Below are 20,107 nucleotides of genomic sequence, written 5' to 3'. Positions count from 1 at the left end.
CTGGAAGATGAGAACGTCAGGGGCAGGCGGGATTTGAGACCTAGAAATTGCTTGGCTCGGTTCGTTCTGTACAAGGGTGGAGAATATCCCAGGGAGCGCTCAGCACATGCCTTTCCCCACAGTTGGAAATTGGTCACACTGTGCATTGGCAGGGTTGTTTTTATTGGGATTTTTTTTTTCCCCATTCTCTCTCTATTTTTTTTTCTTTTTTTTAACTGTTCACACTGATAAAAGCACTCCCAGCCAGGTTGGGGCTGTGTTAGCTGTGGCTGGCACATTACTTTCAGCCTAACACAACGCACAGCTCCGTAAGTGAGAGTACAGAAATCCTCAAACCGCTGCCCTGAGAGGATTAAGCGGTGAATCCGGGCCCGATATTGTAAATTATAAAAGGTAACAGCAAAGTGCCACCGCCCATGTCCCTCCCTCGTGGCTGAATTAGGTCCCTGTCCTGCCACAACACGTACTTAACCCAGGCTGCTGAAGTCAACAGCCCCAGAGGCTCGGGTAAGGTTACACCAGTGGCTCTGCTTCAGCTGGAGGGGAGACGAGCAAAGGCAGAGCCTGCCACAGGGGCTGTCAGGTGTAAGGGACAGTCCCAAGCAAGGAAACCACAGACTAATGGCAACAGGCTCAAAAATACTCCCAAAGGAAACACCAGTGGTGCCCTTGCTGAGCAAAACAGATCTTATGCACTCAGGAGCATGGAAATCACATGTGAAAAAGAATTGTCATATGTTCAAGGAAGGAGTTAATATTTAAGGCTGAACTGGAATTCCTCAGGACTTGGGCAATTCCAGTTTTAAGGAGCCGTGGGCCTAATGTCCTATAAACTCTTTCTATGAAAACAGGATGAAGTTGTACAAGGGGAAAAAAATCCCAAATCTTCCCCCAAAAGCTCATGGTGGGGATATAATGCTTATGCAGGTTTGTGCACTCAGGCTGGAGTTCCCCAGATTTCTGGGTCTCCAGATCATCGCCCAGAACCAGAAGCAATGCTGAGATGTTGGGGGTGTGTGGGAAACAGCCACCACTCTCCTGACAGCACCAAAAGGGACAGGCTGGGCTGCTGGGGGAGGCTGTGAGTGGCCAGTGACCACAGGCAGTGAGGCTGACATCGTGTTTGGGCAGCCTTGGACTTTGGCACCGTGGGGGAGTGGTGCCAGCTGATGTTGAGCAAGAAGAAAAATCCCAGCTCCATCCCCTCTGCCGCCCTAGGAACGTGAGGTTCTGCCACTTGTCACCTCGGGGCTGCCAAGGGAGGGCTGTTCCCCACTCCAGGGACAGGGGATGTGGGTGATTCAGGCTGGGGCAGAGGGGGAGTGAAGCCCTCCTGACGTATTTGGTGTTGCAAGCCTGCCCTTATCTTTTTGTGGAGTCCAGCCACTCCGAGCTCCCTTCTAAATCTGGGCTGTGCTCTTGTGCCCACCTCTTTTTTTTCAAATCTTTTTTGGTTTTTCCACCCAGCTGATGTGAGCTCCCCTTGTGAAGAGACAATGTGCCCTGGGAAAACCTGGGAAGCTGCAGCTCCATCCTGCCAGACCTGTTGGGAAGAAAACTCCGTGGAAATGGACCTGTGCCCTCTCACAATGACCATGTTGGCTAATTCCTGCTCACAACCTTAATTTTTTCCTGGCAGAAGCCATTACAGTCCCACTGAGGTCAGTCCAGAGCTGAATGAGCACCCAAGGAGCCACCCCAGCCTCTGAGGATCCTACTGGGCATCTGCTCAGTTGCAAACTGGAAAATGTGGGGGTTTTTTTCTAAGTTTTGACCTTTCTCTGAGAACCTTTGAGTCTTTTAGTTGTGAGACAGCCACCATTCCAGTTCATTCCTAACCCCTCCTCGCATCTCTGGGGCTCAGCAGCATAAATCTTTATGGATCTGTGATCAGAGCTCCTCCCCAGGGTCTTCCATAGCTCCTTCCCCCAGCTCCACCTGGCACCACTGAGATGAGCAGGTGTTTTGTGGCTCACAGCTGTCCCTTCCCCACATCAGTCTGGGTTTTGGCACAGTGACCAGCCCATATGGCCGGGCTGTGGCTGAAGGAAGGCGATTTTACATCCCCGAGAGGCTGTGCCAGCACTGGGGTTCCCAGCACCAACCCCACCATCAGTTCAGAGCTGTTCTGTCCCAAGCCTTTTGCTGGGATGCAGAGCCCTGCTGCTGCTGCTGGGAACAGCTTCACATTCCTGATTTGACAGCGCCACCTCGTGAGGTGGCCCCGCTCCTGGGGACACCGTGGGACACTGTGGGACACTGTCCTGCCCCTCTCTGCCTGTGCAGAGCCCCAGGACTGGCACCACGGCATTACGAAGAGCAGGATCAAACACCCACCTGGGGAGCAGGTTCCTCCTCCTGCCAGGGAAACAGGTCACTCCTGCTGCAGGACAGGTTCCTTCTTTTTCTCCTCCGTCTCCTTCTCCTCTTCCAGCTGGAGGGTCTCCAAGGTTGGGTCTCAGCCCCAGATCTGATGAAGAAAGAGGCTGATAAGAAATGTGGGTTTGTTTGGGGCAGGCACAGTGGGGTCTCCTGTGAAATTCCCATCCCAAGCCGAGCAGATGGACTGACAGCGAGCACACCCAGCGCTGAGGTGCCTCCAAGAGCCTGCTTTGAAGGCAAGAAGTTTTCCCCGGCAGGGAGAGGGGAGGGGTTTCATTTCAGGACTGCCTGAGTGTGTCTGTGGGGCTGGTGGTTTAAAAAGTGACATTTCACGGAATCACAGGGTGGGTAAGGTCAGAAGGGACCACCTGGCCCAACACCTCAGCTCAAGCAGGGTCCCCTGAGCTCAGTACTGAGGATTGTGCCCAGGTGGTTCTCAAGTATCTCCAGAACATCTCAGGGCAACCTATCCCAGCGCTCAGTCACTGTCACAGTAAAGTTTTTCCTCATGTTCAGGTGGGAATTCCTCTGTCCCAATTTCTGCTCATCCCGTTGCTCGCAGCACTGAGAACATCCTGGCTTCCATCCTCTGGACATCCCCTCTTCAGGCACATACACATCTTTAGACACTGATCACATCCTCTCTCAGTATTCTCCTCTTCAGGCTGGGGGACAGGCAGGAGGGAGCTGCTGAGAGCCCTGTGGCCCCCAAGGGCCCTGTGGTCCCCAAGAGCCCTGCAACCCCCCAGGAGTCACCAAAACGAGCGTGTCACAATCAGGGTGGCGCTTCGGAACACAGCACCGGAACACTGCACCATCATGATGACTGCTGGTGAGTTACCCTTTGCTGGGGGCTTCAGCCCCTCTAAAAACACTCCAAAAAGTAGAAAAAGTAGGGAGAAAAAGCAGTATTAAGCTTTGAAATGAGGGTCTTCCCTCTATCACAGCCGTGCCTTCATGGAAGAGGACATTTCCAAGGGTATCCACCCAGCAGCAGACTGATGCCAGCCCACCTTCTTTGCATCCAGATCTTTCAGACATGAATAAAACTTCACAGGGTGGTGGGAGGTTGGGCACTGACACTTGCACTGAGCCTTGGGTGGGTGAGCTGTGTTATGCCCAGTGTCTGGGCGAGGCAGAGGAGCCCAGCTTGTGCCCTCCAGCCACAGCACCTCCTTTCTCCTGCCCTGTGGATGCCACCACGTTTGTGCCCAGCCTCTGTGAACCACGTGCCTTTGCCATTCCAGCTCCCAGCTCCTGCATGCTTCTGAACCTGGTGCTTTCCAAACAGCCTGTGCCACCCGTCCCTACACACATTTCCCAGACTGTCCCAGCTCCAAACCCTCCCGTGTGCACACAGGACAAACTCCTACCACATATCCCCTAAAGCTGATTCCCCCCAAAAAACCTCCTGCTTTGGCTCACACTCATGTCCCAGATGCCAACACAAAGCCCAGGTAACTTTTTTCTTCTCCCCCTGTAGCATCCATCGCCTCCACGGACGTGGGGCTGCTGCTGCAAGATGATGTTTTTGTTGACTTTTTCAACACCTTTCTGAGCCTTCCCGTAAGTCCACTCTGCACCATGAAACCTGGGGCCTTTCAGAGCTCTCCTCAGGTCAACTTTCTCTGGCATTAGAGGCCACAGGAAAACTGGGAATACGCCTCATTCAGGCTGGAAAATGAGGGAAACTTGAGGATCTCAACTTGGAGGTCTAAAAGGGAATTCTGTGCCCTTCTGTGTAGTGGGAACTAACTAGAACAGCTGGGCTCTGGGCTCCTCTGCCACCCTCTATCTCTTTTGGGTCTCCCTTTCTGTTTTGATCCAGGTTTTTGGCCAGACACCTCTTTACATCAGTGGCACGGGCCAGTGGTACCTGTGGCCAGAGCTCCCGAGCCACCTGGTGAGAACTTTCCTTGTTGGAAGGGAGGAGTGGGAGGCAAAGGGAGGAAGGGACAGGGCAGGGGAGGGAAGGAGCCGGTTTCTCACTGCCGAGGCCCCTCTCTGGCTCTCCTGTTCGTGCAGCTGGGCGATCATTTCAAACCCAGGCGTCATTTCGCTTTGAAGCCCTGGGCGGAGCACAAGCCATTTAAAGTCCTGCTGCAGTTTATGGGGTCTATCTATAAACACCGAGAGCTGGAGCGAAGGAGAGCATGTGTGGCGGCAGAGAAGGACACAAACATCAACCCCTTGTCCTGGCTTCCTCCCGAATTCAACAGGAGCCAAGCCCCGCTGGCCACGGGGCTGGCTCAGCCCTCCCTCCCCACGCTCGCCCCCGTTCCCCACAGCCTCCAGCGCCGCTGGCAGCGCTCAGATCCCAAAGCAAAAAGGAAACTGCTCCTCTGGAAGCTCCCGGGAAGCTTCCATGCCCCTTCTGGGAAAGCAGGGGAAGGAAGGAAGCCGTGCAGAGCCGGGGCTCCCACTTTGGCAGGCAGAGCTTTTGGGGACGCTGTCACTTGAGTATCCCCCCCTTCCTTCTGCCTCAGCACCAGGGTGGATTTCATCGCCATAAAGCAACAGGGCGCCTTCCCCAGCTCCTTCCCCTGTAGCAGGGACTTGTCACTCACCCTGATGGCCAGGCAGGAGCCGGCTCCTTGCTCCCAGCTAATCCTCTCCTCGGGCAACGCAGGATCCCAGCCCCGAGGCTTTACTGGCTTGGCTGGAAAAGCACAGGCTGCCTCACTTCTGCAAATCCAGCCTGTGCCTCCACCTCGTCCTCTGCCAGAAGCTGCTGGCTTTCATTCGCTCGGGGGAAGCAGGTGAGTCATCGCGGCACGGAGGAAATCGGATCGGCTTCTCCTCCGCGCCTGGCCTTCCTCTCCCTCCGGGGCTGTCACCGCCCGCTGCCTGCCCAGTGGGTCGTGCCTCTGCTCCGGGTTAAAAAGGCGTTGCACATCCCGTTTTTAGGGATGCAGCAGGTCCCGATGGGATGTGAGGGGATTTACTCCTCCGCGCTGTTAATAAGGGCTCGCTAAGTAACCTGCCTAGCAGGGTTTACCGAGGGGTGCAGGGGTGGAGAGGGGCTGGAGAGCATCCTGGGGGTACGGGAAACCGAGGTGCTGATGGTTTGGGTTTGCTGCTGTTGCTGGGCTGTGGTCTGTCTTACTGGCTACAAGTCTGGAGCGTGCTCGCTTTGCCCCTAAAATGAACCTTCTCAGTCCAGCCAGGACTGAGACTGGAATAAAAGCTGTGGCAGCAGGAATGCAGATTCTCATTTCAGGAAAAGAAGAAATTCACCAAGGCTTTTCCCCAGTATATTGCTGCTGCTTCTCCAGTTAGGTTAAAACTCAAAGCAGGAGGAAATTGAGGGCAAGCCCCACATTTGAGAAAAGATGGGCATTTGCAAGGAAGAGAAGCACAGCAGCTGGACAGGCTGTCCCTGACAGCAGCGAGTTATCCTTCTAAACACCACGTGTGCATCCCACAGCCTGCCCAAAACTCCCAGTTCAGGGTGATTTGCAGGTCTCCCTCCAGCAGCCTCTCTCAGGGTGGGAGCTGGAGAGTTTCCTTGGGATCTGGCAGGCCACCCCTGGTGCCATCTGTGCCCTCTGTCCCACAGCAGAGCTCCTGAACTGGCAGGGTGCTGACCAGTGGCTGCTGGAGAGGTGCATCAGCGGGAGCCACGGCATGCGGCACTTCCTCACCTTCATCCGAGGAACTGCAGGTGAGCACGGGATGTCCTGCCTGGCAGGACACTGGCACAGAGCTGGGGGCATGGGTAAGATCCCAGAGAAAGCTTTGGAAGGTGAGCCAGCAGCAGAGCTGGGAGGGAGATGCATAAGCGTGGCTTTTCTCTGCTGTGTTCCCTCTGTTCATCCAGGTGATCTTTCTTCTGCTTCATCCATCCTCGGGGCTTTCAGGGGTTCCTCCCAACTCCCATCCCTTGTCTGATCCGTAGGGGAAGAACTGATCGACTTCTGGCTCATCACTGAAAGGCTTCTGGGTCTGGACGAGTCAGATGGGAGTCAGAGGGACCTGTTCTTGTCCCTGCTTCAGAGGCTGAGAGCCACTCACCTGCGCGAGGGCTCCAGCGTCGTCACCCTCTGCACCACCATCCTTGGTAAGGAACAGGGGATCTGCCCTTCCAGAGAGGGCTGGATGCTCCCAGGGGGATGGGATGCCATCAACTGCTTGGTTTGACTGGGGAGCAGCCTACATGGAGCCATCTCCCCGTTGTAATTCCCTTCATCCATCTCAGGATCTCTGCCGAAAGCCAGGCACATCCAGTCCCTCAGCACCAGGAGGGAGATCCTAAGCAAGATGCAGGAACAGGCCCTTTCCATGATCCAGAGTTACTGGCTCCCTAAATTCTTCGTGCACTGCAGGATGGGAATGGAGGAAGAGGAATCGTGCCAGCCTGTGCTCCAGGAATATCAGGAACGTTTATCACAGGCCTGCTGGCAGGAGCCCCCAGGCCTTTCAGAGCCCCTCCCCACCATGCACATCAAAAGGAGCCAGGGCGTGTCAGGGCCCTACTGCAGCCAAAAAGGCAAATTAGAGATCTGGGCTCTGGTCAAGGAGGGGAGAGACAGCCAAGAACTGAAAATGGACACTTTTTGGGTGAAACCAGAGAAGCAGCCAGGGCCAGCTGAGAGCACTGAGGGATTGTGTCTGGATGAGGATGCTTTGGGATCGATTCCCCAGCAGTCAGAGTGTCCTGCCTTTGGAGGCAGAGGGGGAGGAACATTTCCTGGAAAACCTCAGTCCAGTGCAGAGCAGGATCTAGAAGACCTCTGTAAGGAGAAAGTCCTCTCTGACCCGCCTCCCTCTGCATCCCTTGCCCAGCTGCCATCCCTGAAAAAGCCAGTCAATACCTTGGATTTCCTTCCCTGGGCCCTGAGTGCCGAGGTCTGTGCGGGACGACCCTTCAGAGACTTCCTGCAGCACCAGAACAGGCCCATGGAGACTCATCTCCTGGACCTGTGGCACGACCTGGAGGAGTTTCTGCCCGTGGTGCTGGACTCCAACAGAGAAAACAGCTTCTTCCTGCGCCATTTGATTGGGGAAAAGATCTGCAAGACCTACCTGGAGGAGAGCAGCAGTGAGAAGCTTCCCTTGGAGACCAGGACTCTCATGAGTCTGTGGGAATATCTGATATGTGGAGAATTCTCCCCTTGGATATTCAGAGCCCAGAAGGAGATTTGCAAGGTACACAGGGGTGCTGGCAGAGGTCAGGCTGGGAGGTGCAGCTGGCATTGGCACCCCTGTGGTGGTGTGAGGGCTGTGGGAATGCTTAGGAATTGAAGCATTTGGAAAATTCAGAGGAAAAAGAGATTAGGAAGGGTAAATCTTACAGTCACTTTGCACTGGAGCAGTGCCCGAGATGCCCCAGGCCAGTGGAGAGGAGCATCCTCACTGGTTTGCTGGGCAGCAGAGCAGGGGTGAGCAGTCACTGAATATCTCTGGTGACCCTGGCTGGTGATTCCAAGGGCTGGGGGTGACAGGACACTCACCATCCTTTTGCATCCACCACTGGCTCCAGCACAAGCCCAGTAAAACCCATTTAGAAGGCCATTCCTTCTGGGCAGCCCCAATGGGCCAAGCTGGATGTGCAGGCGTGTTCCTGGGAAGTTGTGAGCCACCCATGGCACCAGCACTGTGACCCTGCCTGGGGACAATCCCCTTTTGCTCCTCCTCAGGTGCTCTGCAGCCTCTATGAGGAATTTCTGGCTGTTGATGACAGGACGTTCCTCCAGTTTATGGTAAGGGGGATGCACAGGGGCATCCTTGGGGGGGTGTGCAGGCTCCAGTGGGGATGTAAAAAGCTGGAGAGAGAAAGAGAGGGAAAGAGGGAGGGAGGAGAAGCCCAGCATTAGCTCCAGTGGTCTGGCATCCCACCATATTCCCAGCCAGCACAGAGTGGGAAGAGGCCATGCAGCCTTTTAGCCTGTGACTCAACCACCCTCAAGTTTTCCACTTTTTTTTTTTTCCACCAAAAAGGATGATACAAGAAATCAGAGTCACACAAGCACTCTTCCCAGGTTATTATTCCTCCTGGCATCAGAAATCCCATAATACCTCCCCCAAATTCCAGCATTACACCCAGAAACCTCCTTGCAGACAGAACCTCCTGAGCATCCCACCTGCACTGGTACCTGCACAAACCATGCAGGCAATTTTTCTCACTGCAGATGGTGTTCTTCAGAACAACTGTTTTCCCAAAACGAAATGTAAAATCAGCAGCTGATCCTGGAAATGTTAAAGAGAGGCTGTCAAGGCTTGGTGTCCTCAAAGACCTGGCTCCCAGAGTCTCAGCCAGTGAGAGCTGGGCATTTTGGAAAAGTCAGCTGGCAGCTCCCAACCCTGACTCATTAACTGCTCTTGGTGGGAAGTTAATTAGCTGCCCAGGTTTTTAAGCATCTCTTGAAGAGGAGATCTCCCCTCTGAGGCCAGAGCTGGTCTGGGAGTGCAATTAGCACTTCAGCAGGCATCAGGGCCGTGCTGGCTGTGGGCACCATCCCCTGAGCCAAACTCCTCCTGCTCTGGAGTCAGGGGAGCTGCTGGGGGCTCAGCAGGGTTATTTTTGGTGCCTGCTCTCAGCCAGAAACCTCAGCTCCAGCGCTGCTGCTTGGCGAGCTGGCCAAGCTGCTTGTCTGTGGGGAGAGGCAAACCCCACAGGAGGGTTTCGGGGGGAATGAGGGAGGCACTCCCAGGGCAGCAGCTGGGGCCAGCCCGGGTGACAGCAGCCGACAAAACAGCACATGAGGCTGCTGGGGACACCTTCAGGGTTGTTTCCAGCCCTCCTGGAGGATGATGAACCCTTCAGGAAAGCTGCGAGGTCGTGTCTGGCCTACCTCTGGCTGCCTATCCCCGCCACTTCCCAGCCAGCTGAGATGAGCTTTGTGCTCACAAAGATTCCTTCCAGACTGCTTAAAGCTTGAGTAGAGATCTAAACTGGGCAGGTTTGTGGTTTGAGGGGCTGTAAAACACGTGGGCACAGCTCTGGAGACGGGGAAGGCGCTGGGTGCCATCAGCCTGCTCTCTTCTCGCCTCAGGCTCCAGGGATGGACGTCCCCATGGCCGAGGTGTCAGGCCGTGCTGCCGGCACAGGAAAACATTTCCACCTGTCCCAGAGGATGAACCAGTCCCTGAAGCTGAGCCAGGCCTTGCACGGCACCAGGAGCTTGGAGGAGGTCTCCTCCAGGCACTGGCAATTGCTTGCTGCCCGGGACCTCCGGAAAGGGGGCTCCATCCAGGCAGAGCTGGAGCTGCTCCTGGGCAGTGATGGTAAGAGGAGGTTCCCAATTCCTGCTGTGGCTCACCTTGGCTGAAGCCAGTAAAGCATGTTTGCTGCTCTGGTGGTGACCAGGGGCCCTAAACAGGCGATGGACATCATGGAGTGGGTTGGTACAGAGGGTCTGGGAGCCTTCATTTGTAACCAAAGCTTTGGAAGTGGCCTAAGGGCCGAATTCCCTCCTGCCAGTACCAGGGGCACCAAATGCCACATCCCTGCACTGGCCTGGATCAGATGAAGGCTGCAGCAAAGTGACCGAAGCCCAAAGCCAGCAGTGGCTCCTGCCACCCCACTTCCACATTTTGTCCTTCTCCTGAGGATGCTGGGACTGGCCATGCTGGTTTTACTGGTGCAACCCCTCAGCTTTGTTCTGTCATGCAATCTTTTGGGAATGACACCAATCTTCTCAGCACCTGCGGTGCACTGAGGGTGACAGCAGTCATCTGTAGCACCCCTGTAGCTCAGTTTTACCCAAGAAATGCAGTGTCATGGATAGATCATGGAACAGGGCACACAAGGGAAGATAACAAAACCCAGCCCTCAGAGGCAGTGCTGATGGGCTGTCATAACCAGAGGTAATGGACGTGGGATCTGTCCCCTCTCCTCTTTCTCATGCAGAGTTACAGAGGATTATGGCAGATGTGCAGGATGTGGGTAGCCCAAGCAAGGAAGAGGAGCTTCTGCAGCTCATGAGTACAGCATTTGGTGAGTCCAGGCTGAGCAGGCAAGAGGCAGGGTGGGCTCCCAAACATTTATCATCCTTGGGGGTATTTCAGGGACTGGGTGAGCAGGAGGCATCATCTGATGGAATTTCTCCAGCAGGAAAGGCCTACCCAGCCACAACAGGCTGTGCTCTGGGGCATTAATGCAGCCAGGGAGGGTGGGAGTAGGGGATTTCTGTGAAGCAGACGCTGAGGAGGTCAAACCATGAGAGGTGAAGAGCTCCCACAGTGTCTCCAGAGCCAGAATCACCAGAGACACCACGTGGAGGCTCCAGGGTCCAGCTGTGTGCAGGCTCTGGCTGTCACCTGAGGAAGAGGCCAGCCCTGTTTCTGTCCCCACAGCTGTTGCATCCGAAAGGATTGCTAGAGAGAATGCTGCTGCTGCTGCAAGGAGGAAGGCATCTAGAAAACGCAGGTCTGGCACCTTGCAGCACAGAGCTCCTTCCACTCTTTCAGATTTCTCCCAGTTTCCAAACTGCTCCCTGTTTGGTCATTTGGCCCTCTCAGGCATAGGTGGCCTGTGGGTCTAAACTGAAGAATTACCAGGGAAAGGAGGAAAATTAACACTCCCCACCCCCAGTTCAGATTTACTCTTCGCACCTTGTGCGCGTCTCATGCACTTCATCCTCAGTCAACCCCCAGAATGCCACCTGGGCAGGGCCCAGATTCCCAGAAAAATCACTTAAAATCACACTGTAGCTGTACTTAAATCTCTGGAGTCACATCTCACCTCCTGGGAATGCTCCAGCCATGAGTCCTTACAGCTTCACCCTGGGATATAAAGCAAATGGAAAAGTGATGGTGAGCACCTGAGCTGAGCTGATTTTCTCCAGTTATACAAATGCACCCTGCCCAACATCCATCCCACCCCAAGGGGCCAGACAGCAGCTGCTGGAAATGCATTTTTCTATGACCCATCAGCCACTACATTGATATTCCATCCCTCACCCCAAACCTACCAAATCGTTTCTGGGCGTGCAAGCTGCTGGACTGGAAAAGGAAACACTGCAGATAAGCAGGACAGACACTCCCAAGGTGACCACATGCAAGAAGAGAGCCCAGGGGAGGGGAGGGGATCCAGTGCCCTCTACCATTGTCCAACCTCCTCCAGGAACAGAAATCCAGTGGGACCCCAACCCCAGGGCCGTCCCCTATCAGCTGCTCCCCACCTTAGCTCCCCTTCCATCAAACCAATGCTCTCCTCATGCCTCTGGCTGCCCTTGATGCCCTCTCTGCTCTCCCATCTGGCAGGTTTGAGGAGGATGACGAGGAGGATGAGGAAGAGGAGGAAGGCATCCATCAGAAGAAGAAGAAGAAGAAGAAAGAGCAGCAGACACAGAAGAAGAAAAGGAAGCAGAAGGAGCAGCAGCAGGAGGAGGAGGATTTGTTTCCCTGGAGCAAAAAGCCCAAGTCTAGGCGTCGCCAGCACGTGCAGGAAGAGGGAGTGGGACAGAGGATGGTGAGGAAAGATCCTGTGTGCTGGCAGGCTGAGGATGTTTGAGGGTGTTTGAGGATGCCAGGCAAGAAAGAGAGGAGGTGCTGTGAGACAAGGGATGTCACCTGAATGGGGTGAGGGGATCAGACTTGGAGAGTTGCAGAAAGTCAGCAGGGAAAGGCTCCCTCCTACAGGCTCTGGAGTCCTGGTTGAGCGATTCACACCATCCCCTGGGGCCACCAGGGAAACTGAGGAATACTGGAAAGCAAAGATGATGGCTGGGTCACAAATCCCACTGCCAAGGCTGCTCCAGCTCACGGTGGTGGGTCCAAACAGGAGGGCTCAGCCCCAGGGCTGCAGCTCCCTGGCTGGTGCCACCTGTGCCGTGTCTCTGCAGGGATGGGCCTGGGATGCCATCCGGGAGCTTGTCGGGAGCTTCTGCAAGTTCCAGAGGGAGATGAAAAATCAAGAACGCCGTGCAGAATTTGAGGAGTTTCTCCGTCAGGAGCGAAGAAACGAGAGGGAAAGTATGTACAGTGTCCTGCCACCCCTTCTCCTCCCTCCCCAGGACACCCCTGGGTTTAGGCAGAGAAGAAAATGGAGAAAACCTGTCCCTTACCTCCCACCACTGTGACTTAGTGCCCCGTTGTGCTGTTGCATCTCTCTCAAAAAATGTTGTATATGCAAGTTTGCATCCCTGCCAAACAAAAAAAAAAATCCCAGCCCAAAACAGGAAATGTTAAATGGAGCTAAGGTGAGACAGACCAGAAAAATAAACAAAAGGAAATTGTTTTCTTGGCAACAGGGAGCTGACCTAGACAGAAAGCTTACACACAGGTGTGAGAGGAGGTTGGAAAAGCAGTTAGAAAAGTAATCTACTAAACACACAGAAATCCTATTTAGATAGAGAGAATTTTGTATATGGGGGAAACAAGAGATTCCTTCCCTTTCATCCTCACTCATTATCTTCTTGTGGGCTCTATCAGAGCCAGGCCAACAGCTGGACACACCAGCAGGCTTTAGGAACAGGCCATTCCCTATAGGAACAGTGAACATAAACACTCTGTGGGTGCAAAGAGGAGGAGGGATGGAGGAGATCACCAAGCTAGAGGGGAGGGTGTCACCCACAGAGGTAGAAAGGCCCTCAGCAAGTTGCATGAAGCAACAGGTGAGGTGAAAGAGCAAACCCAGTGCTGGGCAGCAGGACACAGCATCTCTTCCCCTGTCCCAGACTTGCCCATCAAGGAGAAGAAGAAGAAGAAGAGCAAAAGTCCCGCTAAGAGCTCCCGCTCCCGCAAGGGCAAAGCCCAGCCGCAGAAGGTGACGCTGGTAAAGCGCCGCATTTTGGACAAACAGCTCATCATCATCAGCTTCCTCGTCAATGACCTCCGCTTTTACCTGGAGATGGACAAGTAAGTTCTTCTTCCACCACATGTTCAGGTACCACTGCAGAATCCCAGAATGGTTTTGATGCCTGGAGAAGGCTGACCTAGGACAGAGGCTGCACAGAGTTAAGAGTAACGCAGGTATTTATTGAAAGGCCTTAAAGGACACACCTCGGGCAGTACAAGAGCCTGGCCAGGGCTACACCCAAGATGGACCTAAAAATGGTCACAAAATGGATGATTGCTCACGAGGTCTCACATTTTTATAAGTTTTGGTCCATCTGCATATCAGGGTTAATTGTCCAATTACAGCTTCAGGTTATGAAGTCCTATCCTTCTTGTTTTCTCTCTTCAGTCCAGCATTATTTCTGCTTTTGGGCCTGAAACTTGTAATGATTGTCCTTGGTATCAAGCTGGAAAAGGAATTGTTTTGTCTACCTGCTCTGTGAAGAGAGCTCACTAACACTTAATATGAAGTTCAAAACTACACACCTAGGCAGCACAGAATATGAAAAATATGAAAGCTAAATCTTAATGCATCGTTTCCTGGGTTAGAAGGGACTAAGGTCATCTCATTCCAACTCCCTGACATGGGCAGGGACATCTCAGGTTGCTCTATCCAATTTGGCACCTGCCTCCCTTGGCTCTGGCTCCAACCCATCTCTGATGGAGACCTCCAAAACCTTAATTTCAGCCTGCAGTCATCCCCTGGCTCAGGGTTCCTGTTTGAAATCCATTTAGTCTGGTAGTCCCAAGCAATCCAACATTTTTCCCACACCACTCTGGATGTCCCAGTTGTGGTGGCATTTCTCCCTTGACTTTGTCCACGCTCCCAACAAACCTGGAAGAACAATCCATGGCCAATGGGCACCAATCCTGCAGCCAACACTCCCACAACAGGCAAATCCCCAGCTTTCAGTCCTCCTCTTTTCCCAAAAAGGGGGAACATCACCTGCCCCAGGTGAATCCTGTGACCACGAGGGTGGCAGAAGAGGGAGGTGGCCTTTCATACCTCCCGTGTCACTGTTCCACACCTTGAGGATTGCTTTTCCTGGCCAAGCAAATACCAAATTAAGCAAGAACACGGCTGTCTAACCTAGCACTTGTCTCAGAGCAAGACCCCACATGCCTTTGCAGGTTTTCCAGGTTGGCTGACTCCATAGGAGCTGTGGCACTCCACAAGATGCGGTCAGAAAGGCACGTCGCCTTTCTCAGAAAGAAACGTGAAATCATCAGCAGACTTTTCCTGAACTCTGATCTCCCCCCCAAGCTGCGGGTGAGACCCCAGGACCCACCCAGGAAGGCTGGAAGCTGCTGCCTGCTCAGCTGGGAACAGTGGTGGGGAAGGAGGAGCAGGCAGGGGTCTGGATCTGCTGGGGAGGGCTTTGGAGTGTCCTCTTGAGCTTGGGGCTTCCACACGGGCTGGGAATGATGGGAAGCAACTCCTCACCAGACCCTGATAAATTGAGAACAAGCATGTGGATAAGGGTGGGAGAGATGGGGATGACTCTCCAGCATTACCTGCTGGACAAATGCCAGGGCTGAAGCACCAGGATGGTGCTGCACACCACCAATGCAGTCCTTTCACTCTTCAGAGGCCAGTGTCACCATCATCCCCTCCCCACTGCACCCACCCCATCTCCTCCCAGTAGCTCTGCCATCTCCCCTTTGGAGGGCACTTCCCACAGAAATCCAGGTGGGATCCTGCCCTTGTGCCTGGGACAAGCATCCAAGGATGGAATTTGGGGCTCTTCTTAGGGACTGCTGAGGTGGGGTCAGGGATAGAAACCTGGCTGGATGAAGAAGCCAGGATGGCTGCAAAATGGTTTAGTATCTTCTGTGCCCAGGTCAACATCTCTGAGAAAGAGAGGGATTTAATCTGCCGTCCATCTTCCAAGGGGCCACTGACCCGAGCTATCTACCACAACGCCAAGGTCACCCTCTTCCCCATCCTGATGTACTTCTGGAGAAGGTACCTATCCATCCCCTCTCTCCCAAGGTGGAGGAGGCTCTGGGGATCCCACCCTTTATCTCCAGCCACTTGTTCCTCTGCCATGCTGGAAATGCAGATGAGACGCTCCCCTGGAGCTCAGCTGGAATTGTCTCCTTGGAGCTTCGCTGTCTCCGGTGTTTCTCACGCAGGTTCTGCATCTGGAAGGTGATGAGGAGCTTTCGGGCCTACCAGGGGGACAAGAGCTCTGAGACCAATGAGGAGGACGGGAGTTTTCAGCTCACCAAGGGGGACAAGAACTTGTTGGGCCACAAGGAAGAGAAGAGATCAGAGGAGCCCAGGGGGGACAAGAGCTCCTGGGGCTACAAGGAGGAGAGGAGATCTCAGGAACCCAAGAGGGACAAGAGCTCCTGGGGCTACAAGGAGGAGAGGAGATCTCAGGAGCCCAAGAGGGACAAGAGCTCCTGGGGCCAAAAGGAGGGCAGAGTTCCAACCTCTGCACCTCCTGGAAAAACCCCCTCCAAAGCACCCAAGATCCCTGGTCCCAAGAAGCTGGTGGCCATTCCCTCTGCTACACGTTATGCTCCAGGTTTGTTCTTCCAGTGCAGAAACACCCAGAGCTGACATCTTTTAAGTTCCCCTGAAAAGACCCCCTCCTTCACACAGCTGTGAGGGTGTGTGTGGCGCAGGCCTGCTGGGAAAATTGAATGGAATTGTTTTTTTCCCTGTCAAAATTGGTCAAAACTCTCCAGTGGGATTTTAGAAATTTTCTTTGGTGAATAGGGAAGTGAGCACAGAGACTTCCTGAGCAAAGAGCTGTTGCATAATTCCTATTTATTTCGATAACCAAGTTAAAAATACTCAGGCACACCCCCTGAAACAGAAATAAAAACCCCCAATCTTTCTGGCTGCAAGTCAAATGGGAGCAGGAGAAGGAGAACAGCTGTGCAGCCAAACACCAGGCACGGTGGCATTCCATGGAGAGTGCTTTGAATATCTGGAATGGAGAATAATCCTCCATCAGGATTTGAGGTGACAACTCCGGGGAAAGAGGTGTTTTTTCTTCCTCATCCACTTGTTTAGTTGCAATACACTGAATAGCTCTAACAACTGAATAACTCTGAACATCACAAAGTGATGCTGAGCACTGTCAGTCTGCCTGACAGCCTGCTCCTTGGCTGAATATTCATTTGGAAATTGTCTAATTGATTTTTGATTAAAGGGGAAACCAAAATAGGCACATACTAATCTTGCTTTGACGGATGAGTGGGCGTCAGCAAGCTGCTGTTCTGCTCCCTGTCATTTATCACTGTCAAGTTCTGGCTAAAAGGCAGCAGAGTTCGAGGATTTGGATGCCTCCAGGCAGGTCCTTGAGCTCCTGCTCCACAGCAGGGCTGAGGTGACAGAGCCCTGTGCTCCAGGAATGCCAAGCCATGTCCATAGCTCAAACCACCTCCCTATTCCCATGGAAAACATCCAAGTCTTCAGCTTGGGTCTCCACCTTGTTACAGAGCCTCACTGCTCTTCCAGGACCTTCTCACACATAAGTGTTCTCATGCAAAAGTCATGAAGAAAACCCAGGAAAACCTCATGTATCACACATCTGTTCCAAGCTAGTGATAAGCCAGAAGCCTTGTGTCACACCAGAGCTACTGGCTGTGTTATACAGGACAAGGAGAGTGTTTGCCAGGGCCTGCAGGGAGCAGAGTGACATTTAAACTGATTCAGATTAGAGCTAGGAAGTCGTTTTTTACACTAGAGGGTGGTAAAACACCAGTACACGTTGCCCAGAGAAGCTGGGCATCCAGAATATTTCCCATCCCTGGAAATATTCAGGATCAGGTTGGATGGGGCTCTGAGCAACCTGGTCTAGTTGGGGGCTGCACTAGATGGCATTGAAAGGTCCCTTCCAACACAAATTATTCTGTGTTTAAATCAGTGCAAACTGCTGCAAGGATTGGCACGGTCCCAAGCAGCACAGCCCGTGTTTAACTGCAGCCACAGAGTCTGGGAGCTGCTCTGGATGTGTAGAAAAGGCTGTGATCTCCCCAGAATTTGCTTTAATTCCACAGGGACTGTCCCTGGGACAACAGTCCCCAAGCCACCGCTCCTTGCTGCATCTCACAGGGACGAGTAACAGGAGCCAGGCAGAAAAATATAATCCCTCAGCTTGCCTGGCATGTGGGGGACAAGATGTGTGGCCCAAAATATCTGCTCTTTCTGACTGTGCTGATGTCCACACCAGCTCCCAAGACACTTTTCTGCACCTTATGCTTTCACCAAAGACCTTTCTCTATGGGTCTTGCTTTTCTAACCTTTAGGTAAAAATGTGCTTTTGAGCTAGGGTGGGGGGGTGAAAAAAAAAATAAATTGGTTTTGTTGCCTTTTAAAAAGCACCAGAATTGCTGGGGGAAACACCTGAAATCACAAAGAAAACCTCCTCTCCCCCACACTGTGCTCTTGCCTTGTTTTGAGGGATGTGCAGGCGCGGTGTGAGCAGGGCTGGGTGGTGGCAGGCAGGGACCCATCTGCCATCACCAGGCATCACTGTGGCTGCACTGCCCGGCCCCAGGGCACGGCCACCAGCACTGGGGACCGTGGTGTACCAGCACCAGCCTGGGAAAGTGCTGCCCAGGCAGGCACAAAGCCTGGCACACCTCCCCATCTCCCATTTCTGCCCTCCAGCCTTGCCGCAGAGCCAGGGCGGGTGGGACATGGCACTCCCACCCTGCAGCCCCCAAACTGTTCTGCCATCAAGGAGACCTCAAGGCCTCTCTCAGTCATCCTTCCTTGTGCTCTGGGCAAGCCTCAAATGATTGAGGGTCCTGCTGTCGTCCCTCATTTGCCATCAGAGCTCTCCATGTCCTTTCCCTCACCAGGTAGAAGGGCTGTCCTCATCTTCACGCTGTCAGGCGGCCTCGAGCTCCTGCTGCCACGGCCCGAGGTGATAAAGGAGCCTTCAGAGGAGGAAAAAGGTGAGCCAGTGCTGAAAGGGGCCCTCCTGCTCCTGAGGGCTGTGGGGATGGGAGCTGCAGGAGGATGGAGGGCTCCCTGCAGCACCCATGGTGGAAGTTTGTGCTGTTGTTGCCCTCAGATGCAGGTCCCAGCGAGGAGAAGAGGCCCTCGCTCAGCGAGTCTGCCCCACAGGGAGGGTAGGTGCTCCCAGAGGTGTTCCCCTCCTCCAAACCCCACAGCACAGGCTGTGACTCTCCTAAAATCCCAAGGGTTTGTGCAGGATGCTGGTCAGCCCCATCAGCTCCAGTAAGAGTCACAGAAAACTCCCAGCTGCTGCATGTCTCCATGCCCAGAACTCCTCCCTGGGAACATCCCTCTCCATGCCCAGAACTCCCTGGGAACATCCCTGATCCCTCTCCCTGCCCAGAACTCCTCCCTGGGAACATCCCTGATCCCTCTCCATGCCCAGAACTCCTCCCTGGGAACATCCCTGATCCCTCTCCATGCCCAGAACTCCTCCCTGGGAACATCCCTGATCCCTCTCCATGCCCAGAACTCCTCCCTGGGAACATCCCTGATCCCTCTCCATGCCCAGAACTCCCTGGGAGAACATCCCTGATCCCTCTCCATGCCCAGAACTCCTGCCTGGGAACATCCCTGATCCCTCTCCATGCCCAGAACTCCTCCCTGGGAACATCCCTGATCCCTCTCCATGCCCAGAACTCCCTGGGAGAACATCCCTGATCCCTCTCCATGCCCAGAACTCCTGCCTGGGAACATCCCTGATCCCTCTCCATGCCCAGAACTCCTCCCTGGGAACATCCCTGATCCCTCTCCCTGCCCAGAACTCCCTGGGAGAACATCCCTGATCCCTCTCCATGCCCAGAACTCCCTGGGAGAACATCCCTGATCCCTCTCCATGCCCAGAACTCCCTGGGAACATCCCTGATCCCTCTCCATGCCCAGAACTCCTGCCTGGGAACATCCCTGATCCCTCTCCATGCCCAGAACTCCTTGGGAACATCCCTGATCCCTCTCCATGCCCAGAACTCCTTGGGAGAACATCCCTGATCCCTCTCCATGCCCAGAACTCCCTGGGAGAACATCCCTGATCCCTCTCCATGCCCAGAACTCCCTGGGAGAACATCCCTGATCCCTCTCCATGCCCAGAACTCCTGCCTGGGAACATCCCTGATCCCTCTCCATGCCCAGAACTCCTCCCTGGGAACATCCCTGATCCCTCTCCATGCCCAGAACTCCCTGGGAACATCCCTGATCCCTCTCCATGCCCAGAACTCCCTGGGAACATCCCTGATCCCTCTCCCTGCCCAGAACTCCTTGGGAGAACATCCCTGATCCCTCTCCCTGCCCAGAACTCCTTGGGAGAACATCCCTGATCCCTCTCCATGCCCAGAACTCCTCCCTGGGAACATCCCTGATCCCTCTCCATGCCCAGAACTCCTCCCTGGGAACATCCCTGATCCCTCTCCATGCCCAGAACTCCCTGGGAACATCCCTGATCCCTCTCCATGCCCAGAACTCCTCCCTGGGAACATCCCTGATCCCTCTCCATGCCCAGAACTCCTTGGGAGAACATCCCTGATCCCTCTCCATGCCCAGAACTCCCTGGGAGAACATCCCTGATCCCTCTCCATGCCCAGAACTCCTCCCTGGGAGCACCCTAACCCTGCTTTCAGCAACAGCAGCCACTGATGCAGCATCTCTCCCTTCCCTGCAGGAATGAAGGGAAGCTCAGCCCTCCCAAGACAGCACCCACACAGGTGGGATCTGAGGAAGTTGAGCAGCCTGGACACAGGGAGTCATCTGAAGTTTGTCAGCAATAAGACCTAAAAATAAAAGCAACTCACAGCGTCCTCTAGCTTACCTGGTGGCAGCACATAACAGCTCACAGCTCTGCAGGGACTTGCTGTGACATGTATTTCTAGCTGAAACACCACACAAATCTCCCTTCTCACGTGGATCTGCAGCATGTACCTCAGCTCCTCACCTTTCCACACAAATTAAACACTTCCTGTGGCTGAG

The 20,107-nt window shown here is 54.0% G+C and overlaps 1 protein-coding gene across 1 annotated transcript; it reads left to right on the top strand.

Annotated features, from left to right (window-relative positions):
• The first annotated feature begins 3,201 nt into the window (after window positions 1–3,201).
• On the top strand, window positions 3,202–19,908 carry RGSL1 (regulator of G protein signaling like 1). Its single transcript, XM_088060482.1, has 20 exons — window positions 3,202–3,214; window positions 3,866–3,948; window positions 4,211–4,285; window positions 4,991–5,141; window positions 5,942–6,046; window positions 6,281–6,442; window positions 6,581–7,530; window positions 8,022–8,084; window positions 9,378–9,609; window positions 10,235–10,321; window positions 10,681–10,753; window positions 11,590–11,797; window positions 12,171–12,300; window positions 13,005–13,185; window positions 14,296–14,434; window positions 15,006–15,130; window positions 15,301–15,698; window positions 17,989–18,084; window positions 18,204–18,261; window positions 19,803–19,908. The coding sequence occupies exons 1-20, from the start codon at window positions 3,202–3,204 to the stop codon at window positions 19,906–19,908; spliced, it is 3,435 nt and encodes a 1,144-aa protein (XP_087916608.1).
• The last annotated feature ends 199 nt before the right edge of the window (window positions 19,909–20,107 follow it).

Source organism: Pseudopodoces humilis, chromosome 10 (genome assembly GCF_049639895.1).
Source record: "Pseudopodoces humilis isolate 2021_Gansu_Grassland_sample_001 chromosome 10, ASM4963989v1, whole genome shotgun sequence".
Taxonomy (NCBI): Eukaryota; Metazoa; Chordata; class Aves; order Passeriformes; family Paridae; genus Pseudopodoces; species Pseudopodoces humilis.
This window is presented reverse-complemented; position numbering and strand designations above follow the sequence as displayed.